The following is a 22,840-nucleotide window of genomic DNA, read 5'->3' on the forward strand; positions in this document are numbered from 1 at the left end:
AACTCATCACATTTACGTAGTTTTCATTTGCCACATATCTTCTCATTTGAACTTTCGGTTTACTCTTGGACATCATGAGGCTCAAAGAGGATAAGTGATTTATCCAAGGTTTTTTGATAAGTGGTGAATTGAGTGGTGAAAAGGTGACGGCTTCAAATCCAGAACTCTTCCCGTGACAGCACTCCGCCTCTTTTTCTCATGCTGAGTTACAGAGTAAACTTTCATGTACTCCTGCTGAGATATTTTCACATAGTTTCTCCCTTTACAGACAGCACAAGTTCAGTGATCTTGACCAATTTATGCTATTATGGTAATCCTCACCATCATCATCAACTCATCATCCACATTTCTCTGTAAATATTAGCTATGTCCCAGTAACTATCCTAAATGCTTGTTGCATGTATGACTCCCATTTTACAGAGGAAGAAACTGAGGGTTTTGAGGCAGAGAGGGCTTGGGCTTGCCCTTGGGCTTAACTGGGTCCCAAACACAAGGCAGTCTGATTCTGAAACCTGTGCTTTTAATGACTTTACCATACTGCCTAAATCCAAATGGTACTATGGCAGGGGAATGAAGTTTGAGCAAAATCCTTCATCCATATTATTCCATTCGTGCTCTAAAGATAATTTTTTCCAGATATCATTGTACTCAACAAATTCATCTGGCAGGATGCTTGGTAATACAGTGGGGTTGATACTTGTCACCTGTTTGGGGCTCCTGCTCAACTCCCACTTGACTCTGTGTGGCAGCATTCTGTAATTAAAGCTTTCCCAGCAGGTAAAATATTAATGAAGGGTGAAACACTAAAAGTGTTTCTGTTTTTTTGATAAAATAAAATATTTTATGCTGGTCTGCAGTGTTCTGGGGAAATGCTATTCATGGTGGTCCATTCTGAAAGATGCTAGTTCAGAACAGCCAAGCATCCCAGAATACACAGAAAAAAAAAAATCTGTTTTAGCTACAGTAATTGAAAGAAATGCTTGTATTTTGAAAATGGCATTTGGTAAAGATAATACATACATAAAGGCAGATCATTACCACCTTTTATCAAATACCTTCTATTTGGGCTCAATCTCATTAGAATACTGTACAAATATTACAACATAAGCATTACACTTGCACACTCCCTCTCTGCAGATTGTAATGAGATCCAGTGGGGGAAACTGGCTTAGCTGGGGATCTGGGGATTTTTTTTTTTTTAATGAAAGAACACTCATTATACAGATAATATACCAAATATGGGTAGTTACTACTCCATTGCAAAATAAAACTCTACTTTGTCACAGTGTATGATTATTTTCAAGAGAGTCTTTATAAGGGAATATTCCAAAGTTTGAGGAGAGAATGATGGCTTTATTTTTCTCTAAAAGTGATACATGCACATTATGAAAATTTCCATTTGTACAAAGAAAGGTTCAAATCAAAGCCGCAAATCACCCAAAGTCCTACCACCTACAGTTAATCAGTGTTAATATTTTGCTGAATATTGCCCAGTATCTCCATACCATGTAACGTGAAGCTAGAGGACTGGGTTGGCAACAAAAACAGCTTTTATGAAACAAGATTATATGTGTCTCAAAAAATACTTGAAGTAATCTAATGGAAGAAACTGACACGAAACTCAGAGAATTGCTGAACTTCAGATACATGTTTCTTTACTGTATGAGCTATTCCTTCCTAAAATTAAGAAAAAGTCTATGAGGTACATCAATAGATTAGGATAATTTTTTACTTTCATGTTTGGGTTTTAGACTGTACTGATGGGCTCTGTGCAGTGTCTAACTTTGTTTTTAGAGGAAGACCCATCACAAGTGAGAAAAACTTGACAGAAATGCTGATCTAAATCCACATCTCCAAATCTATTATTTTTCTCAGATTTCCCTGAATTAATATTTAGTTCATTAAAAGAACACAGGTGCTGGGTGGCTCAGTCGGTCGATTTGGGCTCAGGTCATGATCCCAAGGTCTTGGGACTGAGCCGCGCATCAGGCTCTACACTGAGCACGAAGCCTGCTTAAGAGTCTCTCTCTGTCTCCCTCTGCCCCTCTCTCATGCTTGCATGTGCTCTCTCTCTAAAATAAAATAAAATAATTAAAAAACAAAAATATTCCTGATACTCTATGAGTAAAGCATTAGGATTATGATTGCAGATTCCTAGTCCATCCTTAATGAGCAGGCCCCTTGCTTAATCATTTTTAAAAGGTTTCTCTCCTCCTCTCTCTCCCTCTCCCTCTCTCTCCCTTTCTCTCCCTCTGTTTCTCTCCCTCCCTCCCTTTCCCTGCCTCCTTCTCTCCCACTTTTCTCCTCATGTTTGAAATGATATTCTTTACTCATTTCTCTTTCATATTTAGACTAGTTAATACGTTTTGGGAACAGAATCTATGAAGTAATTGATACATTTTAAATCACCTTACAATAGAATTAAATCCTAAAATTCACTGAATCCAGCAAACAAAAGCTAACATAGGTGGATAACTCCCAGGACATCACCTTTCTTTTTGGAAATAAATGTACAACACCACAAAATTTCCCATCCTTCTCAACTTGATTTCCTAAGTTGTGTACGCATTTGGCCATGTATCAACATTTACATATTGTCACCTCTCCATTTCTTATGAAAGTACACACAACCGTTCAAAGAAACAGGATTGCCTTATAATTAAGCTCACAGTTTGAAAGTCAAGAATTAGACATTAATAATCCTTGAAAAGCCATCTTTTGTCTAGATGACAATAAATAGTAATTACATTAAAACCTTGGTCATTGTAAATGTATTCCAAATTTATAGCATATATTCCAAATAAGAAATTTGATAGAGGTTTTAGAACTTAGTAGAGTTCTGTTTAAGCTATTTGTTTAGCTATATGTTTAAGCTCTATTTTTAAGTTAAATCTGAGTGAAGTTGTCTTATAATTCAAGCACTCCTTACAGGCTCTTTGCCCAAACTGATGTTAATTTTGAACAGATGAAAAGTACACATGTAACAGGCTTTAATTTTTAGAATTTATCAACAGTTCCACCCATTTTGCAATGAGTATGTCTCGCTTTCAAGATCAAATAGAGTGGTAACAAGTATTATGATGGACATAATGTTTTATCGACTGGAACAGAGGTACAATGAGAGAGCATACCTTTGCCTTACCTTTTTAGTTCAAAAAACATTTTGCCATTATGGTTTTGGTCAAAAATTTTAAATATAGTCCGTGTCTATAAAGAAGCAATAGCTGTCTACCTCCATGGTTCTTTTCTATTCCAATACAATGACGGATTTTAAGATGTGGCCCAGACAATTGTGACTGATTACCACCAACCAAATGGACAGTTTTGTATTTTGATCAAGTCAGAAAGCTTAAAGGAAGGAAAAGCACATAAGGACATCCATTACTTACTACCTTGCAAATCTCTCTGTGTGCTTCCCTCAGCTACCGTGTGCCCAAAGCCTGTCTTTCTCTCCATATGGTCATCTCTTCTTTTGATGCCAGTTGCCCTGTTGAGACCCCTCCAAATGAGTCCATTTGCTAAAAGATTTAGCAGGAGGATCTGGCCACACTGTCTTCAATACTGGGCCCTGCTGTTTCATTTCCTGGCCAATTCTACCCCATCCAGGTGACAACAGGCCTGAGCACCACTGCGTTCATTTCCAAGCACAGGAAGAATGTGGTCCTACTGGTTAGAAGTAGCATGTGGATTAAATGCTCTGTTCTTTTACTGTCTACACAGAATGCCAGGTGTAATGTATCTACTCATTCAAAACATCTGCTGAGTTATTTAAACATCCAGAAATAATAGTGTTGGCATTTTTCTCTTCACAGTCATATTGACTGCATTTATGCAGTGAGAGGGAAGAGCCTGGAAAATGGAATCACTGCAGGTGTTTTTATCAGCAAAGGTCTCTTCCAGCAGTTTCCCTCTGGATTACCATTTAAAGTTTAAATATATGTAGGGGCCTATTTCATAGCAAAGGAAACTTATGGAGTAGTTGACTAGGAGATGTCATCTTTGAAGGTCACCGTGCATGTTTTATGTCTTGTATGACATCAGTTCCCATTATGTTTCTCTGGTTTGATGGCAAACGAGAGAAAGTTAAAGTAGGGAAAGTTACTGCTGTTTCTTTTTGTTAGCTCTTTATGGTGTGATATTTTGTTGGCCTGAAAAAGGCGGTGAAAATCAGAGAAACTGGCTGTCACTGCTTTGGACACTGGGTTGTAAAGAAGTGAGGTTTTTTGAGCCTCTAATCCTTTTCAGAAGGTGGTCAAGTATTGTAGTCAATTATTGGAAGCTTACTAAAATGTAAAGTCAACAGCATGTAATTTTTCAACAGTCCTTTCAATGAAATGCTGATACTATCTATACACAGGATTTTCTCCCTTGGCCTTTTATAAAGTAGCACTTACTTATCACATAGCAAGTGGTGCAGTGCTGCCTGAAATCTTTACTGGACCAAGATGGACTATAAATAAACACATTTAAGAATATGGTGCAAAAATGCAGATAATTGTGCACAATTTATTGCCATTTCATTGTTATCCATTTATACCACATTTTGCCTTATAAATAAAATATGAGTAGCTGCACCACTGCCTTTCATTTCGTACATTTTTAATAAACTTTCTGAATACTGTACTGCTATTGGATCATATAATTGACTACACTTAAAATGGTTTCCTCAACCAAAACATTTTGGGCAGCAGCTAAGGGCTCTCTCTCTAGAAGTTTGACATAGCATTTTATTTCCATTGAGCTATTAACTCAAACCTTGGATCACTTCTATTTTTTCTTTTCTGTTCTTGATTGGATTATGGAAATTAAGGATAGCTCTGATTTCTGCATTCAATATCAGGAATCTTCAAATCTGCCAAATCTGCCAGTTCACCCTTGACTGAATTAGTTCTAGGTGAGCCCCAGGCAAGCTGCAGTGGGTTCTCCCACGTGTGGTTTGGGGACTAAGATGAGATCACCAAGCCCAGTCCATTTATCAATTGATAGGATGTACTGATCTCTCATGTCAAAGCCGATGCATTGCTCCTTGGGTTTTAGCAAAGTAACTTTGGTTTTTGCAATTGACAAAGCAATACAGTAATTTACCAAAGACTATGGGGGTTAATTTGTTGCAGTTATAGAGTTACTTATATTTTTTTTACTTTGGTTTTATGGAAAGTTTATTCAAATACCCATTTTTTCTGTATCAGCTGCTATAACCTTCCTACACAAGTTTACATCACTCTAAGCAGAATTAAAATGTGAAAAATCATCATTTACACAGCAGATTGGAACACAGAAATTCTCTTCTCTGATCACACTTCACCACTTCCTACCCTTCCTACTGAATCATCATGGGCCATTTGCTGTCACTCTGACCACACGCAGCCATTGCCATTCCCCCAGCGCATCAGTTTCCGATAGTCTTGGCTGCTTGTCAGTCACTAGAGATCCTTGACTTTAGCCAAACCCTCTTTACTTTCTGGCAGTCCTTTTATTGATTGCTTTCTGAATTTAGACTGTATTTTTCTAGATCAGCACTGTCCGATAGAAATATAATGTGAGTCATTACCTAGAAATTTTAAATTTTCTAGTAGCTTCTTCATTAAAAAGTAAAAAGAGGGGCACCTGGGTGGCTCAGTCGGTTAAGCGTTCAACTCTTGATTTCAGCTCAGGTCATGATCTCATGGTTCATGAGTTTGAAACCCATGTCAGGCTCTGTGCTGACAGTGTGGAGTCTGCTTGGGACTTTCTCTCTCCTCTCTCTGCCCCTTCCACTCGCTCTCTCTCTCTCTCTCTCTCTCTCTCAAAATAAATAAAATTAATAATAGTAATAATAAAGTAAAAAAGAAACAGATAAAGTTAATTTTGATAATATATTTAATCCAACATATCCAGAGTACTAGTCTTTCAACAACAAAATCAATATAAAAAGTATTATATGTATAATCTACATCCTTGTTTTGGATTAAGTCTGAAATCCGATAGGTAATTTACAGCACATCTCATTTGGGACTAGTCACATTTAAGGTGCTCAGTAGCCACGTGTGGCTCATCACTACTGTATTAAACAAGGCAGGTTTGGACTTTTCCTAAATTCTTCAAGCCCCATCCTTATCCTCCTCAGTCTCAAGAAGACCTCATAACTCATTTTCCAGGATTTGAGTAAATCTACCTCAAGCCACTTTATGTCACTGTATGTTGTTCCCTTCCCACCTCAACACATATTTGTAGCCACACCCATACATTCCCCAAATGTCTCTCCCTCTTTGCCCATTCTTTTCATTCTTCTCCCTTCTTTGAAAACAAAGAGCTATGGCTAATCCCATCCTTTTGCCCCTTCTCTGAGACTTTGCTCAGCCAAATCTCCCCTCTTTCCAGGATCCTCACTTCTCCCTTTCTATTAATATCCCCAGGCTTTGCTCAACCTAAAGGTTTGCGTTTGCTGCTACTTTCCCAAACTACCATTGTATTTGCCATCTTCTTCATTACTTTGAACCTCCCACCATTTATCCAACGCTTTACAATATGGCTTCCATTCTCACTACTGCTAATACTCCCTGCCAAGTTATGAGTGACCTTCCAGTCTCCAAATCCAGGGTCCTTTCTCGGTTATCATTTCCCTTGTTAGGTCATCAGCACCCCTCACTGTAGTCTACCCTTTTGTCCTGGGAAGTTTCCTTCTTCTTGACTGCCATAACCTACACTGTTGGGGTACCCATTCTGACACTCAGACAGGACTCCTTTGATATGCTCCATTTACTTCTTGAATCTTAAATTATGGTTTCATTCTCAGTTGCATTTCTTAGTCTCTCCTGTCATGGGGGCTTCCTCCACTCTCGTGGCCTCAATCATGCTTTCTACTCATATTCAGCCCTCCTTACTAAATTTCAGTCTTGCATTTCCAGTTTCCTACTGTGCATATTCATCTCAATATCATTGGAATATGATATTACTGACCATTTAACTCAGGGCTTCTGTGACAAAGCCTATAGAAAACCCAAATCATTTGGTTTTTAAGCTTTACGAAATTTAGGAAGTATTGTAACTGTCAGCTTCATCTCACCTGTGATCCCTATCCCATCTCTGCCCTAGACTGTGTCAAAATGCCCTTTTTTGATGTCATCGTGTTAGAACCTGGAGGTTTAAAAGCAAGTGTCCACTTTATCCCAAACCAGCTCCCACTCCGATTTCCTGTTTTTGTCAGTGATATTAATCACTCAGTCACCCAGCTTTGAAATGTTGCCTTCACCCTTAATTAGCTCTTCCTCCTTTCTCCCACGGCTAATTAGTCACCCTTCTTGTTGACTAATCCTTCATAATATTTCCCTTTATCCATTCCATCTCCTTAACAAATTGTTCGCTACATTCACAAACCATCCCACGTCCTCTTTCATCAATTCCAGCACCGTCCCTTCCTTGAACTCAACTTTTGCCACTTCCAACAGCACAAAATGTATTGGTACTGATTCAGCATTTTGTAAATGAGCACCAGTCTTCCCAGCTAGATCTTAAGTCCCTTAAAAGCAGGAACGGAATTGTATGATCTCTTCGTTCTTGGTTTCACTAGATGAATAGATGGCCAATAACTATTTACTGTTGATAATGACATGTTATCACCTAAAAGTTTTGTTCACATTCAATATCTAGCTCTGGAAGCAGATTTAAATAAATCAGGTTGCTCAAATTAATTTTGCATACTTTGGGGAATGTTTAACCTATAACCATATAATGCGAGAGAGGCAACTGTTTTCTTCTGGAAAAAGCATCAAACTTAGGGTTTGAACTCATTAACTAGTCAGTACACAAGTTTCTTAACTTTTAGCTTCTTTATCTGTTATACGTAGACCTATCCAGCAGAGTTGACTGTGAGGTGTAAATGAGATAGTATCAGAGGATGCTTTGAACATTTCAGAATCTACGTAAATAGCTTATGATATCAGAAAAGTACTCAGAATAAACATCCCATTGATGTTGTAAGATGAATCTTTTGCTAACCTCCTAATTAGAAACCTCTAGCAATCTTTTTGTTTGTTTTATTTTTATTTTTTATTTTTTTGAGAGAGAGAGAGAGAGAGTAGGGGGAGAGGCAGAGAGAGAGGGAGATACAGAATCCAAAGCAGGCTCCAGGCTCTGAGCTGTCAGCACAGAGCCCGACACGGGCCTCGAACCCATGAACCATGAGATCATGACCTAAGCCAAAGTCGGACGCTCAACAGACTGAGCCACCCAGGTACCCCAGAAATCTCCAACAATCTTAACACGTTGATGGAAAGACCTGCTGTGTAATGACTACACCAAACTAATTTAGTTGATAGTTCACACTCTCTGCCCATAGTTTCTTCACATAAGAAGGCACCTGGTGCCTGCCATTCTTGGCTATTTAAACAGGTATCCAGAGACTGAGAAGGCTTTTCTAGAAGGGTACACCATTTTTAACAAGTGTTAAGTGACTTGTCAAGTGGGGGTTCACTTGATAATAGCAAACTTTATATTTTCTTTGCCTGAAAGTTTCTCACAGGGTCTCCCGTGCCACTTCACATCATCTCAGAGGTAGGTAAGCCCACCTTCTCTAGTACTAAGGAGTGCCCCCTTTAGCACAAATCATTCTGTCTAATAATGTATTTGTTTCTAAACGTGTCTGCCATGTGAATCTAGGGGTGTCATGAAATAGAAGATTACAACTTATTTGTGGGTGGGTTTTCTTTCTTTTTTTTTTTTTTTAACAATTCATTGATTTTTGTATCCCTGGGACTTAGCACAAAGCCTGGCACTTAAAATAAAGTTCTTACTCAATAAATACTGAATAAATGAATAAAACATAAAAGAGGCAACCCTGCAGATAATGGTGATGTTTTAGTCTTTTTGTTCTCCTTCCCTCCCCCCACCTCCCCAACAGAATAAATGCTAGGAGGCTTCAGTTCCCTAGGGACCTTTAGCCCTGCTGGCCTGGACTTCCCTCAATGTGCTACTCCAGATCCCTTCCGCAACAGGGGGGCGCTAGGCTTCTGGGAACATCCCTTCTCCCACTTCTATCACCTGCCCTCAGAAGCCCAGGGGCTTCTTGTTGTCATGTCTTCCAAAAGATCCGTCCCTCTTCTCTGTCTGAAAAGGGGTATTACTTTGGTGCTCTTGTCTCAACAAACTCTTCTAAAACAAAACACAGTTGGTAAACTCATTTGAATTTTGTTGTTAATGGTGAGCTCATCTTCAGTGTATTATCCCCTTCTTTAAAAAAAAAAAAAAAAAAAGATAAAAAGGATTAACCTAAAGCAGTGAATTTCTAATATTAGAATGTCAGTCCATGTGACTGGTGCTTGGGCCTGGGAGAAGAGAGGGGCTTTAGAGCAGCAGTGCTTTTCCTTTGCCCCTGGAAACCTACTTGTAGAACCAGCCCCACTCAAGAGAAGAAAAATCTTTTGTTTCACACCAAAACACGCTTGTGATTCTCTCCTCTACTTCCTACATCACAAAAGTGTTGTAAGAACAAATTTTTGCCCAACAAAATGGCAGACTAATCTTGTGTGTTAATGTCATTGGTGGACCAGGTCGTGGTGGATATGGAGTCGGTGGAGATAGATGACAGATCAGCTCAAAAGGAAGTTCTCTCGGGGTGCCTGGGTGGCTGAGTCGGTTAAGCATCCAACTCTTGATTTTGGCTCAAGTCATGATCTCACGGTTTATGAGATCGAGCCCCCACATCGAGCTCTGCAATGTGGAGCCTGTTTGGGATTCTCTCTCTCTCCCTCTCTTTCTGTCCCTCCCCCCCCCACCCCCATCAAAATAAATAAACTGTTTTAAAAAAGTAAATTCTCCTCCAGCTTCACACTGCTGAGGTATCCTCAGCCTGTTATAAAAGAGCCCCCACCCCACCCCTTAAGTCCTTGATTTCCTCTCCAGCCAGCCTGAGGTAAAACTGTTGCGGAGGGTTAAAACTTTGCTCTGCAACACTCCTTATATCCCCTCTAGAACGTCAGAGAGTTGTCACAGGCTATGTGACCTTTTCAGTACTGTTCCTTCAGCTAGCTGCATACCTGTGTATGATGGGAGAAGCTCCTGCTCTCTTCAACCTGGTCACTTCCATTTTCCTCTGAGCAAATGACTGATATCTAATCCTTTAGTAAACCAGCTGCCTTTGGGTATACCGCACATGAAGCAACTGCCATTTTCATTCGGGTGTGAGATGGGGATCTTGTGTCTCATTTTCTCTTTCTGAAAATTTATTCATGTAACATTCGATAATAACCATTTGTTGCAACAACATGGATGGACCTTGAGGCCATTATGCTAAGTGAAATACGTCAGACAGAGAAAGACAAATATGATTTAATCTCATTTATATGTGGAATCTAAAATAGCCTAACTTGTAGAAACAGTAGAATGGTGGTTACCAGGGCTAGGGGGTCGGGGCCTGGAGAGATGTTGTTGATTGGTGGGTACAAACTCACAACTAGAAGGTAAGTAAATTCTGGAGATCTAATGCACAGCATAGTGATTGTAGCCAACAATACTGTATTATAAACATCAAAATTGCTGAGAGACTAGATCCTAAATGTTCTCACCACAAAAGAAATGATAATTATGTGCCATAATAGAGGTGTTAGTTTAATGTTCTGGTAGCAATCTTATTCTAATATTTAAATGTATCCAATCAACATGTTGTACACCTTAAACTTATGCCATGTTGTCAATTATATCTCAATGTATTTATTTAGAAAAAATTTCTTAATGTTTATTTTTGAGAGAGAGAGAGAGAGAGAGCTTGAGCAGAGAAGGGGCAGAGAGAGAGGAAGACACAGAATCTGAAGCAGGCTCCAGGCTCTAAGCTGTCAGCACAGAGCCCGATGTGGGGCTTGAACTCACAAACCTCAAGATCAGGACCTGAGCTGAAGTCGGATGTTCAACTGACCGAGCCACCCAGGCGTCCCAATTGTATCTCAATTCAAAAAAACATTTGTAACTTGCCTAATTGGAGAATAAATTTGCATGCATTCTCCAGCAAGGCTTCTTTGTTTTTTCATAATCTGGTGACCGGAATATGGAAAATATTTACATTTTGTACCATATTTGAAGCACTGTGGCTTTGTTCTTTTGAACTCAGTTTTTTGTTTGTAAGCAAAAGAGGGAAATAACTGAGTGAGAGATGTGATCCAGATTTTTACAGCTGTATTCTGTATTTTTAAATCATATAATAGGAGTGAATAAATTATGTTGTACAAAATGGTTTAATCCAAGTGTCAGCTTCAGGGATTTTTGAGATAGCTACTAACTTTTCAGTTTAGCTGGCTTTGGTGGCAGGCCGTGTCTTTACTCAGAAACCTTTGCCATTGGCTGGGGTCTCTGGACCTGTCGCCATGCTTCTGAAGGTACCACTTCTCTGAAACCTCCCTTTTCATTGTTCCTGCCCTTTCTGAGCAGCAGGAACAGTCACATGTCTGCTGTGCACATCTCCAGGCCACCATTAAGACATAACCTTGTCAGCAGGGTATCAAGATGCATGCAGTCAGTACCTTCCAGAGAGGCGGAGCAGGTATTTCAGAGTCCTCTGTACTTTGAGATTTGTTTCAGAGTCACAGACGGTGTGGCCCCGCGAGATGCACTCATAGAGGTATGGTCGCTGGAGACTCACCAGCCTTTTCTTACCTGCAATTTATAAACTGTCCTCAGGGACGGAAAAGAGTCTTCCAAAGCGAAACACAATGGCAGCCAGTGCCCTGGCCAAAGCCCTGTGTCTGCTCGCTGGTGTTTGGGAATCCTGAGTCGAGGTGAGGACCTGCGGCCACCACGGCTCCGCAGAATGAGTCCCGTGGCAGTTCTGCCAGTGCTAAGTGTGTGTGTGGCTTTGGTCTCCTCCCCACAGCTATTGACCTGCTCTACTGGCGGGACATCAAGCAGACTGGGATCGTGTTCGGGAGCTTCCTGCTACTGCTCTTCTCCCTGACCCAGTTCAGCGTTGTGAGTGTCGTGGCCTACCTGGCTCTTGCCGCACTCTCAGCCACCATCAGTTTCCGCATCTACAAGTCTGTGTTACAAGCGGTGCAGAAAACCGACGAGGGCCACCCTTTCAAGTGAGTACCCCAGCTGGGCCAGTCCTTGCCCGGTCTCTCACGGGCTCCTTCCCCCTGACTCTGTTTCAGCTCCTGGGCATTTGGGTGATATGTCTCTGGGACCTGACAGATGTCTCCCGAGTCTCTTTAATGCCCTGGCTTCTAATAGCTAATATTTCTGGTGAATTTCTAAGGCAAACTCAGTTATCCCCATTGTAACACTTACTTGCTGTATTGAGTTTTTATATTTAATTATTACTAATGAATTAATATGCATATTTAATATAAATTTATAGAGCATACACATATTTCATATTTTATTTTTAATTATTACTAATAGTGATCATAATCCATTATATGTGCACAATGTTTTATAATTTAAGGAGTAAGCAACAATTAATCCTCCCTACCCTGTGAAGAAGGCAGAGCAGTGTAATTAATCTCTACGTACAGGTGGGAAAACTGAGGCTCTAAGACGTAAAGTGACTTGCCCAAGGTCATATGGTCAGTAAATAGCACAGAGTCAGGGCTAGGGTGTTTGGATTTTTATTTCTGTGGTCTCTAGAAGCTTCATATCAAAGGGCCAACTTTCTGAGGGGTACAAGTTCATGAATAGTCTTATAACGTGCCCTCCTCTGCATTTTTATACTAGGGAAATCTGACTAGAATGAACATTAAAGAGGAGGAATTGTTTTTAAGGCCATATACTAAGGATGAATGAAACAGGGCAGAGGGAGGCAATAGTCCCGCCAGCTGCATGCCACCCAACTCCACCCCAATCTGTTTCCTTGACTCTGGCTTGTGAGCCCGGGGAATTTCAGCACTGACTGTCAGAGTCACCCCCTCCCCTGCTGTTGGCCCCGGAGTGCATGCAAGCTGTACTATAGGTGTCCTCAGTTCCTGTAACGGAGGGGACAGTTCTGAGTCCTGGATGAGCCTTGTAGATGCTGCTGCAGATGGCTTCTGGGCCAGACCCAGTAAATCCTCCCTGGCTCACCCACACCAGTAAGCTGAATGAAGACCTTAGGGCACCGGGCCCTTAAAAGGTGAAAAGATGCCTGTGTTTTGGGGACAGAAGGGAAAAGGCTGCACATCCAACCTCCCTTCCCAGCCTCTGGTTCCTGGCCTCCGGTGTCAGTTACAGTCTGAGCACTCTTGCCCTTGGCTTGTATTGGGCTTTCTTCTAATGCAGTTAATGGGTCTTCTGGGCTATAACTTGCCTCTACAAATTCCTATCCCAAAGGGGGGAAAGTGTAGAAGTGCAGTGTCTTCATATCAGGGTTATACCATGCCTACCAGCCTGTGACCAGAGTTCACATCTTCAGAGTCCTGCCCTGCCTCAGCCTCTGCCCTCAGCCATCCAAGAAAGGCTAGTTTCTTTCACATTCCTGGCCCCCCAAGACTGTCATGTTCAATTAGTTCAACTAATTTTTCTTCCTTTAGGAAACAGATTTAAAAAAAAACAAAAAAACAAAACAAAACTTCCCTGTGGTTGAGTTGCTTTTATCAGTAAATAGAATACCTGACTAGGAGCACATTTTGGGATCAAAACTTAACTAGAAAAATCAGTATTTTTCTGTATTTTTTCCTAAAGAGTAGGAAAGCTATAAGATTTCATTGTAAGCTCTCTAAATTCAAACCAAATGCTACTTTATTTTTTCCCTCTCAATTCTCAGAATTAGATAAGCACTTATCTAGATAAGATATCTAGAAATATCCTCTGGGTAGATAACATAGTGCTGTCTTAAAACAGAATGGAAGGAGGGGAGGAGGTAGAGAGGATGGGCCCTCGGTGGGGGAGCATGGCCAAACAGGAGGATGGACTACATGGGGAGCCTGGTTTATCTGCCCATAGTTACACTTCATCATTTGAACAAATGAAAAATGCAGTCACTAAAAATATTGCTCTTAGTAGAATCAGTGAGCTTTTGAATAGGGGCCAGGTCTCTTGAGCTTTCAGAGCTCTCTAGATAAAACCTGAGAGTATTTTCCAAAATGCAAACACGAAATATTAAAGTTGAGGTGATGAACAATAATTGGCAGCTAGGATTTTCAGATACCTCTGTTATTTAAAAAAATAAACCGTCTCCATGCAGCCAAGAAGAAATGAGGACTTTCACAACTACCTGGCAGACCAGGGATTTATGGAGAATTCAGTGAATGAGCTGATTCTGGACTGACTTCTCCCTGGTCCAAGCCAGTTGCTCTGAATCATCAGCTCACGCTGTCATGCTGTCTTGGGGACACAGAAACAGTCACAGCACACCATTAATGGCCATAATTCCCAGGTTCTCCAGTATACTGGAAGTGGGTGTGTATGGTCCCTGCAGCCCACTGGCTGGCGTGAAGCCTCCAGAGATGGCCTGGCTGTCCTCAGAGTGAGAGGAGGAAAACTTAGCTGTTTCATGGTTACCTCTGATGGATCTCTCTGGGGATGGTTTGTTGACAGGACCTACTTGGAGCTCGAGATCACCCTTTCTCAGGAGCAGATCCAGAAGTACACAGACTGTCTGCAGTTCTATGTGAACAACACACTTAAAGAACTGAGGAGGCTCTTCCTTGTCCAGGACCTGGTGGATTCCTTAAAAGTACGGTTGCTTAAGCCATTCACTTGACAACCTTGAGTTTTGTTTTCCCTAATGGTATAACGTAAACCGCCACATAACGGAGAATAAGAGGCAAGTGCTAATTACATTCTAGAGTGAGAAAACCTCCAGCTGTGTGGTACCATGGAGTGCATCCAGTCCAATCCTCTCATTTTACAGATGCCACAACTGTGGTTCAGAGAGGCTAAGTCACTTGCCTGAGGTTGCCCAGCGAGTCACTGGCTGGGATCAAACCGAGGGTCACATGGCTTCTAATTCTATACTTTTCACAACACACCAAGTTGTTTCTTCTTATCATTTTCAGTCCCTTGGCCAATTTCCTAAAATTAGTTCTTTAAAAACTCTAGTTTTGGAAATGTGAAAAATATATATATGCTTTTTTCATTGAAAGAAACTCTGTGGACTCCTAATGGTGAGATGTCCCTGTGTCCTTACCTGGTGTGTGCTGTGAGACTGAGCCTCGGAAGCATGGAGGACCTTGGCACCTGTGTGATTTTCCTGGCACTCTCACTGAACTTACTAGGTTTCTTTGAACAAGCTGCTCAGCCCACCCTGTGGTGTATGTATAAGACTGAAGTCAACGGGCATGATTCAGCAGGGCCTGAGCGAGGTTGTTGTGAGTTCCCTGTGCTCCCAGAGTGCTTTGTACACACACTGGGCAGGGGCCTTGTCGCCTGGGCTGCCCAACAACTGTTTGAGGAAGGGCAGAAGGAAAAGTGAGTGATGTGGCCTTGGAAGATGCTCTCCTGGAATAATACTACTTTCCAAGTAATGACTGAAGAGAGATACCAGGGAGATGATAATTACTGACCCAAGGGCTTTTAGGTTGATGTTTCTATTTGTATTTGTAATGTAAAAATACGGGCTAGAGCAAAGGTCATCAAACCTTATCTGTAAAGGGCCAGATAGTAAATCTGTTAGGCTTTGCATGCCACATAATCTCTGTCACAGCTACTCAGCTTTGCCATCATAGTAGGAAAGCGGCCAAACACGATGCATAAATGAATGGCTGTGGCTGTGTGCCAATAAAACTTTATTTATGAATACCGAAAGTTGCATTTCATATCATTTCTACGTATCACAAAATGTTGTTCTTGCTTTGGTTTTCTTCAACCATTTAAAAATATGAAATTTATTCTTAACTCATGGGCCCATAAAAAAACAGGCCAAGGGCCATAGTTTGCTGACCCCTCCCTTATTATTTCATGGAGTCCTTCAAATCTTCTGACAAAGATGTCCAAAAGGTTCTAAGAGAAGTAAAGGCTAGGTTCTCTTTCAGTAATTCTGTGATGAACTTTAAATGCTTACATTTCTTATTGAAATGGTGTATTTTCCCTCCACTTTTAATCTAAAAAAAGTCAATGAAATAAGACGCTCATCTGTCACAAATGGTTTTAGAAGCTCTGATAAAGATTCCATTCTTCAGTTTGCAGTCCTCATGTGGCTCCTGACTTACGTTGGCGCTCTTTTCAACGGGCTGACCCTGCTGCTCATGGGTAAGGACAGATGAGCATGTTATGTCTTCCTTCACACTCTCCACGAGCATAAAGCTTCCTATGCTGTTAGCTGTGAGCTTGCTGTGGTAGAGTCCTAGAAACAACACCATAGTACAGGGCATTTCCCTGACCATCATAGTTCAATTTAAGAGTGTATATTATACATTAATAATGAATCTCTTAGTTTGAAGGATTTTTTTCTCTTGAATCACAACTGGTTTTATTTGGTTTCTAATATATATTTGTTTGCAGTAGGCAATTATGGATAGAAATTAATTTTCATTGTGGGAAGGCACAATCCATCCCTCATTCCTGGAATGAGTCTGGGAATAATGGCTTAATATCTGTAAAGGGCTCAACATCCCTTTGTTTTCCTTATGGACTGTCCTGCCATCTTTTTAAATTTTTTTTAATGTTTATTTTTTTGAGAGAGAGAGAGAGAGAGCCGGGGGTGCTGGGGGAAAGACAGAGAGAGGGAGACACAGAACCCGAAGCAGGATCCAGGCTCTGAGCTGTCAGCACAGAGCCCAACACGGGGCTCAAACCCACAAACCGTGAGATCATGACCTGAGCCGAAGTCGGACATTTAACCAGCTGAGCCACCCAGGTGCCCCCAGTCCTGCCATCTTTTAGCTAGAATGCTAGCTACCATAAAATAATGCTATAAGATTACATAATTATATAAAGATGTGTCTAAAAGCTTATTCTCACTGATAACTCTCAAAATTTTAATACTGTATTTGTTTTTCATCCCAGCTGTGGTTTCAATGTTTACTCTACCTGTAGTGTATGTTAAGCACCAGGTAAGTCCTGTGTGATGTCAGATAGTCACCTTAAATTTTGACCTTGTGACCTTTGGATGTGCTCATGATTTCTTCTTCTTTGTAGGCACAGATTGACCAATATCTGGGACTTGTGAGGACTCACATAAACGCTGTTGTGGCAAAGTAAGTTACACAGCGCAGTTCCTAAAAAGGAGAGACTATCTTTTTTTTTTTATTTTTTTTTTTACGTTTACTTATTTTTGAGACAGAGAGAGACAGAGCATGAATGGGGGAGGGTCAGAGAGAGGGAGACACAGAATCTGAAACAGGCTCCAGGCTCTGAGCTATCAGCACAGAGCCTGACGCGGGGCTTGAACTCACGGACTGCAATATCATGACCTGAGCCGAAGTCGGCCGCTTAACCGACTGAGCCACCCAGGCGCCCCAAAAGGAGAGACTATCTTAGGCAGGCATTTGTGTGGATTAGATATGGGTAATAAAAGGACAATAAAATAGTAAGTTCATTTATGATCATTCACTTACTGGAGTCAGGCATTTACACCTTTCCCAATCATATTATTTCAGAAAATTAATTATACACTTTAAAATGCTTAATCAAATAAAACTTCAGTGGTTTAATTCAGGTATGGTGATGAATGAGTTCTAATGAATGAACGATATTATGCTTTATCTGGAGACTGGCTCATGTCCAAGAACAAGATGAGTTGGAGGAAAGAAGGAAGCCTGATTCAGAAAACTAAAATTAATTTACAACAGTTTGATTGAAATAAAAACCATCAAATTAACATACATTTTCAATCTTTCAAACAATAAAGAGCACTGATTTTTTTTAAATATAATTTATCGTCAAATTGGCTAACATACAGTGTGCTCAGTGTGGTCTTGGTTTTGGGGGTAGATTCCCATGATTCATTGCTTACATACAACACTCACTGTAAAGAGCACTGCTTTTTAAACCATTGAAATTATTTTTCCAACTTGAAAAAATGTTTAAATCTGTAATATTTGTTATATTTTCTGTTACACCATTTTGACTCAACAAGGGTGTGTGTTTGCTTATTTAATTAACACCATTGCTTTTTATTTTTTCTTCTTTTTAATGTTTATTTTTGAGAGAGGGAGAGAGCTTGAGCAGGGGAGGGGTGGAGAGAGGGAAACAGAGGATCTGAAGTGGGCTCTGCACTGACAGCAGCGAGCTCGACGCGGGGCTCGAATTCACGAACCGCAAGTTCATGACCTGAGCCAAAGTCGGACACTCAACAGACCGAGCCACCCAGGAGCCCTTTAAACAGACTCTACGTTGTGGTTCCTTTGTATATTAGCAAATAAACATTCCAGTTATAAGCATCCACAGCTAGTATGGACATTAAACTTAGTTCTTCATAATTTTTAAATAAATTAGTGTTTGTAAATTTACATCAGTCTAAACCACCTGGAATGACAGTTTTTGTATTGTCATTTTGTTACTGATTTTGTTTTAATCAAAAGCTGACCTAGGCTCCAACTGGAAATACATGTCACAAAAGGGCTAGACTATGTTGAAATTGAACTCCCTCTCCTAATCTTAGGATCATGGGGCTAGACCTCAGTGGTGGTCAGAATTAGAGGGAAATATGTTAGACAGCCAATGATGTATCAACAACACCAACAGATAAGAGAAAGCAACCATTTTAAAGTTCCTCTGCTATTTGATTTGTACATCATCAGTTATGATTCTCTCCTAAAGTATAGGAAGCGTTTTGTCTTGTTTTCTTTTGTTTTATTGTGTACTGCTCATAATTCTTCCTCCTAAATTCATGGTGAATTTGGATCTAGATCAGATCTGTGGCACATTTCAAAATGTCTGAAATTATCTCCTTGGACCCAAATGCAACTAAAGCCTCATGAAAATCAACAAACTGAAGATAAAGTATTCATTATTTCGTATTAAGGAATGGCACCATGGTATAGTGTAAAAGTCGGTGGTTGCCAAAACCTGGGAAACTGTCAAAGACACCAGTTCCCAGATTCTTAAAACAGACCTAGAGAATTCGAATTTCTAGGATTGGGGACCTGGAATCCATATTTTAATGAACTCTCCAGGTAACTTTTTGGCAATTAGAGCTGTGTTTTGGGGAACTGTAGCAACACCGGAATAGGAAGGAGAACACCAGAATAGGAGCTTAGAAATCAGAAGCTAGACATTCTAGTCCTAAGTTATCCAATACTTAGTTTGGGGATCTTGAACAAATCACATCTATTAATTTTTTATTTGGTCAATAGGTTGGTTGGCTCCAAAAAGAGACATGCCTGTTATGCCCCAGTTACTGCATGGAACAGACACGGAGGGTAAAAAGATGAATGAGCTGATCCCCACTCTAGTAGAGCTCTCAGCCTCTCAGTGCAGATAAAACTGTAAAGAGATAAATAAGTATAAGACAGTATAAGAACTACAATGGAGTTGTATAAAATGTTAAGGTCAGGGAGATAAGGAAATAACTGTACCTACCTGGAGGGATAATGGAAATGGCATTAAATCCTGACTAAAATGAAGGCCTTTGTCTTAGTTCAGGCCACTGTACTAAGTACCATAGACTTGGTGGCTTATAAACAACAGAAATTTATGTCTCGCCATTCTGGAGGCTGGAGGTCCAAGATCAGAGTGCCAGCACGGTCAGGCTCTAATTAGGGCCTTCTTTCAGGTTACAGACTTCTTGCTCTGTCCTCACACGGTGGAAGTGGAAGGGAGCTCTCTGGGGTTTCTTTTATAGGGCACTAATCCTACTCATGAAAGTTCCACCCTCATGACCTAATCACCTCTGAAAGGACTCATCCCCTAATACCAACACAATGCGGGTTAATTTCAGCATACGAATTTGAGCAAGGGGCAGGGGGGTGGGGTGGGGGACACAAATATTCAGTTATGGCAACCTTAAAGGATGGGGAAACATTCATCATGTGGGTGATAAGGGGAAAGACATTGCAGGAAGAAGAAATCACGTAAGCAAAGGGAGAAGCATGAAAATGTAGGTCATGTAGGAAATAATGAGTCCACCAGTGTGTCTAAAGCTTAAATGAGTGGAAAGATCAACTGCCAAGACTCTAGAAAGAGAGGCTGAGGTCAAGTATTGAACGCTGTAAGGAATGGTGACTCTGGCCCAACAGGAAATGGACAGCCCCTGATGTTTTTATGCGGGGGTGATATGCACCGTATGTGCACACAGATGTGCATACTGTGACAATCTAGTGAGAGGAGAACTGAACAGGGTAGTGGAAACGTAATCAGGTCAGCTTAGGAGACTATGGTAATTCACAAAAGGTGACAAGGGTCTAAGCCTGTTAAAGTGGAAAGGAGAAAAGACAAAGAATGTACGATGTATGAACCTACATGTGCAATGTAATTGTTCATTAAAATTGGAAATCAAGGCTGTGAAAAGAAACAGAAAGAAAACATTACCCGTAAGGACTAATGTGGTTTCTATAACTGAGCTTCATTCAGTTTTGGATCTGAGCTTCTCGGTAGCTAGCAGAAAGAGAAACTACGTAAGTTATATCGGTCCTGCTATCAGAAAGGAAGGAACAGCAGTTTTTGAAGAGAACCTGTTTTGCCTGACACTAAATCTTGAAGGAAATTTCTTGGTGGGGTCTTACCTCTAAGGCTCCTTCGCCTCTGAAATTCTGATCCCATGTTAGAATAATTCCCAGCAGAAGAACCGACATCATTTTAGTAAAACAGTTAAGAACATGATCTTTGGAATCAGACTACTTTGAGTCCATTTCTGGTATTTTTAGCTACATGAGTTCATCATAAATGTTATTTGACTCTCTGAGCTGGTTTCCTTATCTGCACATTAGTAATGTTAAATACTTAACTCATATGGTTGTTGGGGATTAAATGAGATAATGTCTATAAAGTACTTTTACTTGGATTGGACGTAAGACACAATAAATATTAGACATCAGCACGATCATCGCCATCAGCACCATCATCCTATTACTGCCTAGAGATTGGTTAAGAGGAGTGTGGAGAAAGTCCTAGACCTGGTGCAGTAGACCTCAGTGCCACTCCCTTCTCTATGTGGAATAGATGAATAGAGCCTGTCCCAGTCATTTCTGGGTCTCAGGTAGATGCACAGAAATAGGTCTCTATTGTTGCATAGAAATGTGTTCACAGACACTCACATACTTTAGTATCTTTTGGAATATTAGCCTATTTGGTCAGCTAGCTAATTACGGCAACAGCACATGATGAAGTCACAAAATGATTTTATTAATAACACTCGTGACTTACTGTTTTTTGATATTGTCTTTTTAGGATTCAGGCTAAAATCCCAGGCGCTAAAAGGCATGCTGAGTAAATCGATATCCCACCAGGGACTGGACACAAACCAGAATGTCTGGAGTGGTAACAACTCTGTTCTTACATGTTACTGCAAATTGATTGTTTCTCCCCCCAGTACCATAATCTTAGAGACAAACTTTAAAACAGCTGTTTTTAGGCTGTTCCTGTACTCTTAGGATATTTGAGTCACTTGTGTCAAGCACTAAAGTATAGAGAAAAGTGTATTAGATGTGGTTTTAATTTTGTGTTGCTAAAAAAAAAAAAAAAGTGCATGATGGTGAGAGCCCAGCTTATTTTGTCTTCTTCAGTGTTCTCCTCCTCCTCTCTGCAATGCTTCTGTAGCTTCTGACGTTCCCCGTGGCTAGGCCCTTCCTGCCGAGTGCACTGATGCAGTAGTGGAAATCGCTTATATGTCCTTGGGTTGCTGGTTGGATTAATCTTTAATAACAATATATAGAATTGTAGACTGATGTTTTAGTGTTTTTCCAACACACAACATAAAAATAAAAACAGTCGACCGTACTTCTGGTAATCAGTTTTGTATAACTTAAAATAATTAAATAAATGAATAACCCCTCCTCCCTGCCCTCCCCCCCAAAAAAACATGCAGTACTTTTGTTGTGTGGGACTGACAGGCTGATTTACATGTATGGTAAAAAAAAGTACCAGCATGTTAACTTTATTACGATTTGTATTACTTTCTCTGTAGTTCCTAATGGACCTAATTATGGACTCTGGATATTTGCACTTATGTACTTGATACTGAATGCATAAATAAATGTTACTAAATGTAAAACCTTCTCCCTCTCTTCTTGTGGTCTTACCAGAAAATGCAAAAGTTCTAAGAGCTAGAATCTTCTGAGGACAGGCTGGGAAGCCTGAGACCAAGAGCTCACTTTATTCCTGTCTTCAGGACTGCATGGTCCAACTTCAACTTAGTATATGGCTCCTTTGGGGTCTTTGTAGAAGTCACTACAAAGTAGTAAAACTGGAAAATACTCTTCATGTTGTACTGTGTGGGATTGATGTAGATATCTTAAGTAGTTTTATATATATATATATATATATATATATATATATATATATATATCCTTCTATAGACTTCTTATAATAATATGCAATAATTATATTTGCTAGGAAGCCACTCTTTTGGTAACCATTTCTTGAGGACCTACTGGGTGCCAAGCACCAAGAAGAGGGCTGTGAGTAAGAGAGATGACAGTTCCTGCCATCATCAAGACAAATCTTCTAAGGATTGCTTGCTGCTTTTCCTAAAAATCTAATTGCATATTTTATTTCACTGTTAAGATCAAAAGTCAAAGATGATGAGGAAGAAGTGGATGAAAATAGTAGCAGTGGGAAAAATAAAAGTAGTAGGAGAAAAAAGGAACAGTAACTTACAAAACGCTGCCTTTGACTAGTTTTACGCTTGGGCTCCATAAGCACTTATGGAGGTACCCTTGTGTACAAAGTGGTGTGACGACCATAAGGGCAACTGGACATTGTGCCAACGGCCAGTATGGCGGGAGATGGGAGTTGGCTATGTGAAAACTAAATAAACTAACTAAATAAAAGGCAGCAGGAAATACGAGCTGGCTTACAAGAC

General features: G+C 40.4%; 1 protein-coding gene across 2 annotated transcripts in view; it reads left to right on the forward strand.

Annotated features, from left to right (window-relative positions):
* RTN1 (reticulon 1) overlaps nucleotides 1-21,966 on the forward strand; it is a 230,156-nt gene extending 208,190 nt beyond the window's left edge. For both annotated transcript variants that reach the window (XM_047079823.1, XM_047079824.1), the window contains 6 exons: nucleotides 11,840-12,047; nucleotides 14,476-14,614; nucleotides 16,059-16,128; nucleotides 16,885-16,931; nucleotides 17,017-17,075; nucleotides 21,208-21,966. In XM_047079823.1, the coding sequence (XP_046935779.1) occupies nucleotides 11,840-12,047; nucleotides 14,476-14,614; nucleotides 16,059-16,128; nucleotides 16,885-16,931; nucleotides 17,017-17,075; nucleotides 21,208-21,250 (566 nt within the window). In that variant the 3' untranslated portion in view covers nucleotides 21,251-21,966. The remainder of the gene's footprint in view (nucleotides 1-11,839; nucleotides 12,048-14,475; nucleotides 14,615-16,058; nucleotides 16,129-16,884; nucleotides 16,932-17,016; nucleotides 17,076-21,207) is intronic.
* Nucleotides 21,967-22,840: the final 874 nt, after the last annotated feature.

This window comes from Lynx rufus, unplaced genomic scaffold, assembly GCF_022079265.1.
Source record: "Lynx rufus isolate CCGP_SWC_20201006 ecotype Redwood Valley unplaced genomic scaffold, mLynRuf1.p SCAF_17, whole genome shotgun sequence".
NCBI lineage: Eukaryota > Metazoa > Chordata > Mammalia > Carnivora > Felidae > Lynx > Lynx rufus.